This window comes from Ranitomeya imitator, chromosome 4 (assembly GCF_032444005.1).
Source record: "Ranitomeya imitator isolate aRanImi1 chromosome 4, aRanImi1.pri, whole genome shotgun sequence".
NCBI lineage: Eukaryota > Metazoa > Chordata > Amphibia > Anura > Dendrobatidae > Ranitomeya > Ranitomeya imitator.
The window spans coordinates 197,193,091-197,205,989 of NC_091285.1; the positions used below are offsets into that span (position 1 = coordinate 197,193,091).

At 39.3% G+C, this 12,899-nt stretch overlaps 1 protein-coding gene across 1 annotated transcript in view; it reads right to left on the reverse strand.

Annotated features, from left to right (window-relative positions):
- STAB2 (stabilin 2) overlaps positions 1–12,899 on the reverse strand; it is a 243,987-nt gene that overhangs the window by 143,857 nt on the left and 87,231 nt on the right. Inside the window, exons 23-29 of the mRNA XM_069764255.1 lie at positions 10,626–10,806; positions 7,292–7,376; positions 6,248–6,406; positions 4,478–4,573; positions 4,235–4,330; positions 3,967–4,014; positions 2,421–2,557 (exon numbers count right to left, since the gene is read on the reverse strand). Coding sequence (XP_069620356.1) covers positions 2,421–2,557; positions 3,967–4,014; positions 4,235–4,330; positions 4,478–4,573; positions 6,248–6,406; positions 7,292–7,376; positions 10,626–10,806 — 802 coding nt within the window. The remainder of the gene's footprint in view (positions 1–2,420; positions 2,558–3,966; positions 4,015–4,234; positions 4,331–4,477; positions 4,574–6,247; positions 6,407–7,291; positions 7,377–10,625; positions 10,807–12,899) is intronic.

A 12,899-nucleotide genomic window follows, 5' to 3' on the forward strand; every position in this document is an offset into this window, starting at 1 on the left:
TCTGCTCAAAAAGGCTCATGCCCATCTGAAGTTTGCCAATGAATATCTGGGTGATTCTGTGAGTGATTGGGAGAAAGTGCTGTGGTTAGATGAGACAAAAATTGAGGTTTTTGGCATTAACTCAACTGTATTTCTCTTCTTCAACTCGCTGTGTTTGGAGGAAGAGAAATACTGCTTATGACCCAAAGAACACCGTCCCCACTGTCAAGCATGGAGGTGGAAACATTATGTTTTCAGGGTGTTTCTCTGCTAAGGGCACATAACTACTTAATCGCATCAATGGGAGAATGGATGGAGCCACATATTATAAAATCCTGAGTGACAACCTCCTTCCCTCTGCCAGGACATTAAAAATGGGTCATGGCTGGGTATTCCAGCAAGACAATAACCAAAAATATACAGCCAAGGCAACAAAGGAGTGAACATTAAGGTCATGGAATGGCCTAGCCAGTCTCCAGACCTTAATCCCATAGAAAACTTATGGAGGCAGTTGAAGCTCCGAGTTGCCAAGCGACAGCCTCAAAATCTTAATGGTTTACAGATGATCTGCAAAGAGGATTGGACCAAAATTCCTCCTGACATGTGCGCAAACCTTATCATCAACTAAAAAAAGTCTGATTGCTCTGCTTGCCAACAAGGGTTTTGCCACCAAGTATTAAGTCTTGTTTTCCAGAGGGATCAAATACTTATTTCTCACTGCAAAATGCAAATAAATTTATATAATTTATACAATGTGATTTTCTGGATTTTATTTTTGATATTCTGTCTTTCAGTGTTAAAATTAACCTACCCTTAAAATTATAGACTGTTCACGTCTTTGTCAGTGGGCAAACTTACAAAATCAGCAAGGGATCAAATACTTATTTTCCCACTGTATCTACACTCTGTGTCTTGTTCATATTTTTACTTAATTATTCAAAAAGCCATTGATTATTTATTTGCATCATGGTAGCTGGATATCTCTTCGTTTTCGTCTAAAAAAAAATTGTACGATTTGCATCCATAAAAAAATGACAATTTTTCATCTATATTGTCACACGTATGGCATCCGTTTTTATACATACGCATTTTCATAGTATGTGAACCTTTAAGATTAGCAGATTTAATGGTGAAATTAATGTCTGGTAATTTCAATCAACAGGATGAGAATCAGTTTTGAGTGGGTAGCCTATTATATTTGAAGAACAGGGATCTATCAAAGTCTGATTTTCACAAAACATCTGAGGAACTTTATAATGTTACGTTCAAAGAAGATTTCTGAGGAAGAAGAGTTGTTGATGTTCATCATACTGGACAAGATTACACATATTTTAAAGAGTTTGGACTCTACCAATCCACAGTCAGACACATGATATATATATATATATATAAATGAAGGAAATTCAAGGCCATTAACACCCTCCCCAGGAGTGGCCTACCGAGAAACATCTTTTTAAGAGCAAGATGTACAATAATCCACAAGTTCTCAAAGGAACGCAAGGAAGATTCTAGGTAACGTGAGGCCTCTCTCACATTGGCTAATGTTAATGTTCATGAGACCACCATCGGTAGGACATTGAACAAAAATGGAGTGTATGGCAATACTGCAATGAGAAAGCCACTGCTCTCCAAAATGAACATTGTTGCCACCTGCAGTTTGCTAAAGATCACCTGGAGAAAGTTAAATGCTGCACTATGGCATAAAAACCTTGTACCATCTGTCAAACACAGTGGTGGTATTATAACCGTTTGGGCCTGTTTTGCTGCACCTGGGCCAGAAAGACTTGCCATCATTGATGGAATAATGAATTCTGAGTTATACCAGAAAATTCTAAAGGAAAACATCAGGACATGTGTATATATGAGCTACAAAACAACAACTCAAAGCACATAAATAGCTATACAAAAATGATTAAATAAAAAACTAGAAGTTTTGGAACAGCTCAGTCAAAGTTCTGACCTTAATCCTATAGAAATGTTGAGGAAGGACCAGAATTGAGCAGTTCATGGAGAAAACCCACCAAGAGTTCAATCTGTTTTATAGGGAGAATGGACTAAAATTCCTCCAAGTCTAATCATCAATTACTAGAAACGTTTAGATACAGTTATTTCTGTACAAGGAGGTCACGTGAAGTGGTGAAAGCAAAAGTTCACATGGTTTTGCTACTCACAGATATGTGATACTTGCTAGTTTTCCTCATTAAAACAATGAGAAAGTCTACTATTTTGTTTTAGGACTTGTGTGAAAATCGCATATTTTTAGGTGGCATTTATGCAGCAATACAGAAAATGTGGAAGGGTTCACAAACTTTCAAGCGCCGCTGTAGCAGGCCCAAGCTTAAACTACAACATGTGTAAAAAATAAAATTATATTCAAAATTTTAATTCAATAAATTGGTGTAAAGCAGATACTGAAAATAAGAACCAAATGATTTGCTTACTTTAGTAAGAATGGTGCATTTTCTTTTTTCGTCCAGTAAATCTTATCTTCCTTCTTCATAATGTCAAAGGCACGTTGTGATGGGATAAGCAAAGTGACATTTGCAGATTGAGAAACCAAGGATTTTATACTGGGATCCTGAAACAGAAGTGACTGAATATGAAACAGCTTTTCATCAAATGTTTTATATCTAATGAGGACCAATAGTACTATATACTGTACAGAGAAATGAACACTTAGCACTCATGGGTAAGACGATGTGCGATGAATCGGACGATGGCCACTATGAAGAAATTGATAAAGTTGTTCTGGATATCTGATAATATTATTCAGGTAATGGGGGGGTAGTTTACAAATTGGTTGATAAACTGTTAATCAGACAACCTATAGTAGAAAAGGACACAAGATTCTCTTAAGTGATCATTCACAAGGCTTGGTCACATACACAATATACAGTGGCACACAGACTCCGTTAAGGATGCATGGAGGCACCATATTTTGCTCTAGAAGCTTTGATGTGGAATATATCTCCTTGATATGACATATGACAGACACACTGCATTATTTTTCCTAATAGTTGTATCGTTTGGACTACAAGATGCACTTTTTAGCAAGAAAAAATCTTGCTAAAAAGTATGTGTGTATCTTACAGTTTGGATGTAGCCACTTATAGTCAAAGAGAACACTGACACAGAGCCCTTTCCAATGACTGGGATAACTATGCGGAGGAATAGTTCTCTCTCCACGAACCTGACACTGATCAGTCTAATTGGTGCAGGACAGGAAAGAAAGCTACCAGGACCTGTATGTCTCATAAGCTGCCCAGATACTTCAGGTCCTGACTAGTTGAAGGACATTTCATGTGCTGTCACATGCCTAGAAGGAACTTCAAAATGTATTAGTATATACACAGTGTGTACGCGGCAGCAGATGTGTGTGTCAGGGCAGGGGTGTCAAACTGCATTCCTCGAGGGCTGCAAACAGGTCATGTTTTCAGGATTTCCTTGTACTGCACAGGTGATAATTTAATCACCTACACAAATAATGAGTTGGTGATTAAATTATCACCTGTGCAGTACAAGGAAATCCTGAAAACATGACCTGTTTGCAGCCCTCGAGGAATGCAGTTTGACACCCCTGTGTCAGGGTGTTGATGTAAAACTGTGTGTTTAGCAGAGTTGGGTGAATGTGCTGAATCTGTGATGTGTGTTTATATAGCAGAGCTGAGTGTGCATGTAGAGTGCATGCAGCAGAGCTGTGTATGTGGAGACAGTGTGGATAATGTGAGTGCTGTAAAGCTATATGTGTATAATACACATGCAGAGAAATACTAACAATAGATTTTTTACCTGGCCACTCTACAATAGCGCATTAACATTAGTGACATTTTTAATTAGCAGGAAATATGTTTTTCCTATTTTCTGCTGTCTAAACCTGGGGTGCGTCTTATAGTTAGGTGCATCCTAATCCAAATAAAATACAGGTATATGAGCCATTTACTTACACAGGCCTATAACAACATTATCAAATCATAATCTCCAACTTACATCTAGCAATTTATACATTTCTGAGGCTTCTGGAAGTGATGCAACCACCTAAGACCAAACAGATGATAATGTTATATTGTGTTTGTGTAAAAAAAAAAAAATAAATAAGCGTTCTGCATGTAAAAAAAAGAGGAATATAAAAAATGCATGTGTAAAAATAAGAATAATTTCAATTAAAATATGTTTGGGTTGATACTAAAATCTTTATGTTCATCTTGTGATCAATAACATTAATAACTGTAGATATCTCAGATACATGAAAACTTACATCTGCTATAGTTCCATAACAGACTCTTCCGTCACCTTGATACCCTTCTGTACAAACACACTCCCAGAAACCCGATGCTACTTTTTGACATTTTGCCTATAGTAAAAAAAATGATTGAACGTTTAGCAAATATTTCTCTGTCTAGCAATAATACACATCACGTTAAAGCATTCATGGTTTACTACATTCAAAATGCAAGTGATAAACTCACATGTAAAATCATTCTTAGTTTATGTAGCCTACCAGAGAATGGCACTTTTCGGTTTCTCCAAGGCAAGTATTCACAGGCTCGCACTGAAGTCCGTCACCTCGGAAGCCTTTTTTGCACTCACAGTCACTCTGCATGAGATGCAATCAGAAGAGTGGGAACATATTGTAGTCACAGTGTCTGGTTATCAATCTTTTTGTACTAATTGTGCGGAATAAAATCTTATTACAACATATTACTCGGCAGAAAATCCATTTTACATGTGATCACGTGTACAAAATGAATGGCAGATACATCACCAAAACCTAATGCTGGCAATCAGGGGTGTACCTACAACAGGTGCAGGGGTTGCAATCGCACCCGGGCCCGGGAGCCTAGGGGGCCCTAAAAGTCCCTTTGGCCTATAGAAAAAGTCTATTGCTATTAAAGATTTAAAATATTTGGGGGCCCCGTTGGAGCTTTCGCATGGGGGGCCATGAGTTTCAAGTTACGCCACTGCTGGCAATACAAGGCCGAATTCTACGACCGGACCCAAGCTGGAAAATATCTGTAACATAACTCCTTCTCTGTTCGGAAAAGCTGAAAACTGGGCTAGAGCTGGTCATAAAAAGTGTAGGCAGATTCCGTCACTTTATAATGGGATCCGCCAGAAACCTAAAGCTCTATGGCTGTTAGATCCCTATTTCCCTATTTCCTTATGATGAAAGAAGGCCATGCTTGGCTGATTTATGGCCAGTTTTAATGATAAGCTAATGATTAGAGATGAGGACATATTGCAGGACTCTGATCCCATGGGCACACCAATATTCTGTGTCCGCTGAACACCGCCTCCTACCTGCCATAATCCCGGCGCCTCTTCTGATTTGTAGACCCATTGCTGCAGCGTGATGCCCACATGATGTTGTGTCTCTCCTACAAATTAGGAGAGGTGCTGGGGATGCCGGCTAGCATAAGGCGGTTTTCAGGGCTCCCGTCTTGGACCAAGGTCCTTCAAATTAACTTCCTCATCTTTAGTATTAACCTGAACTCAACTAACTGTATCATATGGAAATGATGTTGTCATGTAGGTGATTACACCCACAGTAGGGCTAGGATTTGTAGCCATGACATAGGTACATACAGTAAATTAGCCCATATTACACTTATGTTAAAAGGGGTATTTCCGATAACAGTAATATTAGCAAATACATCCAATTAGAAATGTAGTCTAGTTCTCCTGATAACCTATGTCACTTACCTCATGTGCAGAACATTGCGGTAGCTTAGGTATCCAAGGTTATGAGTACTCATATAGTGACAGTTAGTTAATTAGCTAGCTAATTAATAGTGGCTGTAACCATAGATACCTAAGCTACTGCAAATGCTCTTCAGATAGGGTCAGTAACATAGCTAATCAGAAGAACTATACAACATATCTAATTGGAGGTATTTGCTAATATTATTATTATATCTACTATATATTGGGATGGGATCTTGGCGATGGGAATAACCCTTCAAACTGTCTTCCATGGGAAACATACTCTGCTAATATCACCGTGGTGGTTAATCACCATGCGTTACAATATGTCACGTGACACAACTTCACTAAACTTCAACTACCATAACAATCCCAACACATTTTCTGACACTTGTGAAGTGTTGGAGAAAAAGAATGTAGCTTGCAAGCCCCATAGTGGGAGACCCCGTTCATTCACTTCAAGAATAGCAGCTAAAATAATACTAACATACTGGTCAGTGGTATTATTACATATGTCCCATTGTCATATGATATATAGCGTGTAATGAACAACAAGGCAGCTATGTACCTGGCCAGGACCAATATATAAGCAGGTGGCATTTGGGTGGCATCCTCCTTTGTCAGCAAGAAGACAGTTATTAGTCTCTGAGCAATCTATGCCATCACCTGTCCATCCTGCACGACACACACACTTGAATTTTCCTGGACCTGTTGGAATGCACTCAGCCTGTATTAAAACACATTAATATTAATATAAGATAATAAGAATATTATTAGGTAGATTATTAGTAAGTAATATAGTAATGGTATTATGTGAATAAAATAGATTCTTAAAAGGGAACTGCACTTTCAGGTAACTTTTCAGAATAAGTTGCCCTGTGTGTACACATGAAGAATAATACAATATTTGGCCATTATATAACTTGTATCCTCCATTTTTTAAAATCAGTTTCCTCTCTCCAGGCCTTATATCTAATTAGCAATTGACTCTGAGCTGGTGAGTGAAGACTAGATACTATAATGTCTCTTATATGCTGAAGCCTTAACAAATTGATTCCCTATTCTTTGCCCTATTGATAGCACACAAAGAACCAGCAGGAGCATGGAGAATATTTTACAACAGTACTGAGAAGTGTAGCTGTGAATCCTACACTTGGATTACCCAGCTAGAATCTACACAATTTATTTCTCTGTTTTGTATTTTACGTTTCTCTTTGCTCCACTCTCCTCTTTTCTCCTTCAATTTGTGGTGTAACCTGACCCTTCAATGTGCTGGATTTGAGCGGTTTTTCAAAAAGTGGATGGTGAGTTCAGGAGACAGAGTAGATGGAAAGAAGTGGCTCAAAAGTGGAGAAAGAAAGAAGCATATTTCTCTGATAAAATATTATTACATAATTATATTTGCAAAGTGCAGTTCCATATAAAATGCATTCACACGAACCAAAAATATATGGACAGTAAGGAAACAATTAAAAACTCTGTTAATACACTGTTATAAACAGGAATCAGAAATACCTTCATTTGAAGCAAGGTGCATACCTATAAAAGTTTTTATTGAATGCAGTAAGGAATAAGCACCACAAATATCCATTTAAGAGTAAGATCAACTCACATTAGCATTGCAGGATGAAACCATACAGGGATTTGTTTCTTTGCAATTTATACCATCTCCATCATATCCTAATTTACAAACACAACTAGAAGAAAAACACAAAGATTATTGTTACTTACTGTATTATGCAGATCACTAGCTGGATGGAAGTACAGTACAGATCAAAAGTTTGGACACACTTTCTCATTTAAAGATTTTTCTGTATTTTCATGACTATGAAAATTGTACATTCACACTGAAGGCATCAAAACTATGAATTAACACATGTGGAATGATATACTTAACAAAAAAGTGCGAAACAACTGAAAATATGTCTTATATTCTAGGTTCTTCAAAGTAGCCACCTTTTGCTTTGATGACTGCTTTGCACACTCTTGGCATTCTCTTGATGAGCTTGTATTAAAACACATTAATTTTAATATAAGATAATAAGAATATTATTAGGTAGATTATTAGTAAGTAACATAGTAATGGTATCATGTGAATAAAATAGATTCTGAAAAGGGAATTGCACTTTCAGGTAACTTTTCAGAATAAGTTGCCCTGTGTGTACACACGAAGAATAATACAATATTTGGCCATTATATAACTTGAATCCTCCATTTTTTAAAATCAGTTTCCTCTCTCCAGGCCTTATATCTAATTAGCAATTGACTCTGAGCTGGTGAGTGGAGACTAGATACTATAATGTCTCTTATATGCTGAAGCCTTAACAAATTGATTCCCTACCTCTTGAAGCTCATCAAGAGAATGCCAAGAGTGTGCAAAGCAGTCATCAATGCAAAAGGTGGATACTTTGAAGAACCTAGAACATAAGACATATTTTCAGTTGTTTCACACTTATTTCTTAAGTATATAATTCCACATGTGTGAATTCATAATTTTGATGTCTTCAGTGTGAATTTACAATTTTCATAGTCATGAAAATACAGAAAAATTTTTAAATGAGAAGGTGCATACAAACTTTCGGTCTGTACTGTATATCTAAAGAAAAATTATGCAAATTTATAATATACAGCTCTGGAAAAAATTAAGAGACCACTGCAAAATGTTCAGTTTGTCTGATTTTTCTCTTTACAGGTATATTTTTGAGTAAAATGTAAATTGTTCTTTTATTCTATAAACCACTGACAACATGTCTCCAAAGTTCCAAGCAATACATTTTGTATTTATTTTCTGAAAATGAGACATGGTCAAAATAACAAAAAAATGCATTGCTTGCAGACCTCAAATAATGCAAAAAAAAAAACAAGTTCATAATTATTAAGAAACAACAATACTAATGTTTTAACTCAGGAAGAGTTCAGAAACCAATATTTTGTGGAATAACCATGATTTTTAATCACAGCTTTCATGCGTCTTGGCATGCTTTCCACGAGTCTTTCACACTGCTTTTGGGTGACCTTACGCCACTCCTGGTAAAAAATGTAAGCAGTTCTTCTTCGTTTGATGGCTTGTGACAATCCATCTTCCTCCTGATTACCTTCCAGAGGTTTTCAATAGGGTTCAGGTCTGGAGATTGGGCTGGCCATGGCAGGGATTTGATGTGGTGGTCCTTCATCCACACCTTGATTGACCTTGCTGTGTGGCATGGCGCATTGTCCTGCTGGAAAAACCAGTCCTCAGAGTTGGGAAACATTGCTTGAACAGAAGGAATCAACTGTTTTTCCAGGATGCCGGTGGCATCCCTGGATAAGAGCAGGGAAAAAAGATGGCTGGCGGAGATGCCTGGCGTGTGACGTCACAGCGGCGCTTTCCCTGGCTCTACGGAGCTTCCTCGCAGTCCTGCTGTGCTTTTACCATTAGCCAAAGATTTTATCATGTCTAAAACCTCCTGTTCCGAGAGAGGACTCTCCAGGGCCTCAGACTCCTCCACCGACATAGGCGGGAGCTCAGTGTCCCGGATGTAGTCGTCCACCCGTGCTTGAAACTCGGAAGGTGACATATCAGACAATGGGCCACTTAAATTGTAGAGAGAGTCGTAATATGCTCTGAATGAGTCCACAATCTGCTCAGGAAAATGGACCAGTTCACCCGTAGCAGACCTCATGGTAGGGATATAAGTGGTGGGGGTGCAAAAACCTCGCTAGAGCTCTCCCGGGTTTATCAGAGTACTTGTACAGAAATTTATGAAAGCGGTCCCTCTGTCATAACAAGTCGTGTCCAACAAGGCACTAATAGTCTATTCCTGATGAAGAGACCTGAGTAGTCTCGAAAGCTTGCAATTTGCTACTATCTTTTCAGTTAGCCATTAAAAGGTATCAACCACTGAGGACTCTCAATTCTAAATATTTTTCTATTCTCCTCTCAGACATTTATAGCTTGTCCATGGGGATTACTATCTTCAGCTGCTGTGAGTGGTGAGGTTGCAGCACAGCACATGCATGGCTCTCTCCATTCAGTCTCTCTGAGTAAGAATATGACTAATATGTATGAGGATCTGCCATTACAACTGCTGCAGAAATCCTAGATTCAACCTCATATTTCCAACTCAATTTTAGATTAACACATAGCGGTTTTGACAAAGGAAACAAGACTCAAGTGAACAAGCCACTAGAAAAAATATAGTATTTTTTCATTCAGTAAAAGGAAGCAAAGATCTTATATATGATGTAGAATCAATGGTAATGGTAATGTTTGAGACTGTGGTACCAGCTCTCTTCAGATCATTGACCAGGTCCTCCCATGCAGTTTTGGGCTGATTCCTGACCTTTCTCAGAATCATCCTTACCCCACAAGAAGAGATCTTGCATGGAGCCCCAGACCGAGGAAGATTGACAGTCATCTTGTGTTTCTTCCATTTTCTAATACCGGTAATTGTGCCTTCTCACCAAGCTGCTTGCCTATTGTCCTGCATCCCATCCCAGCCTTGTGCAGGTCTACAACTGTGTCCCTGGTGTTCTAAGACAGCTCTTTGGTCTTGGCCATGGTGGAGAGATTGCAGTGTGATTGAGTGTGTGGACAGGTGTCTTTTATACAGATTACAAGTTCAAACAGGTGCAATTAATACAGATAATAGGAAGATTTCTTAAAGAAAAACTAACAGATCTGTGAGAGCCAGAATTCTTGCTGGTTGGTAGGTGATCAAATACTTATTTCATGCAATAAAATGCAATTTAATAATGTAAAAATAATTTTTTTTAAAGATTCCGTCTCACACACTTGAAGTATACCTACGATAAAAATTACAGACCTCTCCATTCTTTGTAGGTGGGAAAACTTGCATGATCAATAGTGCATCAAATACTTATTTCCCCCACTGTGTGTGTATATACTGTATATAGCACAGATCTTTAGCACTTCATGAATACAATATTAGCAGACTTAAGAGTACCTGGGCAATCCGTTGCTGTATACACAGTCTGCATGAGCGTGACAGAAGGGAATAAGAGGTCCACAAGTAGTAGTCCTGCTATCACAGAATTGTCCTGCATACCCCAGTTTGCAAGATCCACTCAGGCAGCTACCATCACTGTCTATATGGTTATTGCATCTTCCATGGACACATCCACATTCTGAGGCCAAGTAACAATAATTAATATCTTGATTCTTATTTTTTAGCAATAAATGTTTTTTTGCAGATTAAAAACTACCTCTCTGATATGAACCAAGGCTTAATAACCAAGGCTTAATGTTCCAGCTATTTTGTGCAATAATGTATATGTAGCGCAAATGCCTCAATTAAACATTAATGCATATACAGTGTATATAATCTATTGAATCTACTTACCATTCATAGGCGATATACATAGTAAAATACTATAATTTTTGTAGTAAAAGGGGTTGTCTGACCTTAGGCTACAAGGGACTGCAGACTTGTGTATCCTCACATTGCATGCACTGCACGCTGTGAGGATTCTCCGGCGCCAGTCATGTGACGGCAAGAGTGAGATTTGCATATTTCCGACCACATTTCCACTAGACGTGTCAGGCCTCGCTCAATACACCTGCTGTGAGTGAGACAACGCACGTCTAATCGGCATTTGACCACATGTATGCAAATCACCTACTTGAAGTAATGCGCCTGCTATTCCTGGAGTCGGAGTATCCTCATCGCAGTGTGCGATCTGAGGACTTACAAGTCTGCAGTCTCATAGAGTGACTGCAAACGTGTAGCCTAGAGCTGGACAAGCCCCATTAAAGTGGATGTCTACTACTAGCACAACTCCTTCTTAAATACTATAGTCCCCGATGTAAAATACAAATACACTATACTTTACTCTCAACCCGGCGTCATTTCAGCTATGTTGGCGTTGCATATCATTAGGCTTGCATGACATCGTTATGTGGTATGAGGTCTGCAGTTAATCAGTCACTAATGGGCTGCTATGCTCTAACTTCCTTCGGACAAACCTCAGACATTTTAAAGGAAGGAGAGGGCAGCAGCCCATTAATGACCACTGATTGGCTGCAGGGCTCACATGTCATGCAATCCTCGAGAGACCTGGCGCCGACATTGCTGGTATGGCGCCAGTATGGGAGAGGAGTATAGGGTATTTTTATATTATATTGGGGCATATAATATTTAAGAATGGGTGGTCTGAGTAGCAGACAACAGTATTGAGGTGATTATGAACTACATATTATTATTATTATTTATTATTATTATAGCGCCATTTATTCCATGGCGCTTTACATGTGAGGAGGGGTATACATAATAAAACAAGTACAATAATCTTGAACAATACAAGTCATAACTGTTACAGGAGGAGAGAGGACCCTGCCCGCGAAGGCTCACAATCTACAAGGGATGGGTGAGGATACAGTAGGTGAGGGTAGAGCTGGCCGTGCAGCGGTTTGGTCAATTGGTGGTTACTGCAGGTTGTAGGCTTGTCGGAAGAGGTGGGTCTTCAGGTTCTTTTTGAAGGTTTCGATGGTAGGAGAGAGTCTGATATGTTGTGGTAGAGAATTCCAGAGTAGGGGGGATGCACGAGAGAAATCTTGTATGCGATTGTGGGAAGAGGAGATAATAGGGGAGTAGAGAAGGAGATCTTGTGAGGATCGGAGGATGCGTGCAGGAGAGTACCGGGAGACGAGGTCGCAGATGTATGGAGGAGACAGGTTGTGGATGGCTTTGTATGTCATGGTTAGGCTTTTGTACTGGAGTCTCTGGGTGATGGGGAGCCAGTGCAGGGATTGACAGAGGGGAGAGGCCGGGGAATAGCGGGGGGACAGGTGGATTAGTCGGGCAGCAGAGTTTAGAATAGATTGGAGGGGTGCAAGAGTGTTAGAGGGGAGGCCACAGAGCAGGAGGTTACAGTAGTCAAGGCGGGAGATGAGGGCATGGACTAGGGTCTTTGCAGATTCTTGGTTTAGGAATGTGCGGATCCGTGAAATATTTTTGAGTTGGAGGCGGCAGGAAGTGGAAAGGGTTTGGATATGTGGTTTAAAAGAGAGATCAGTGTCAAGGATTACCCCAAGACAGCGGGCTTGTGGGACTGGGGAGAGTGGGCAGCCGTTTACTGTAATGGATAGGTTCGTTGGGGAGGTCGTGTGAGATGGGGGAAAGATGATGAATTCTGTTTTGTCCATGTTAAGTTTTAGAAATCTAGTGGAGAAGAAGGATGAAATAGTGGACAGACATTGAGGGATTCTGGTTAGTAGGGTG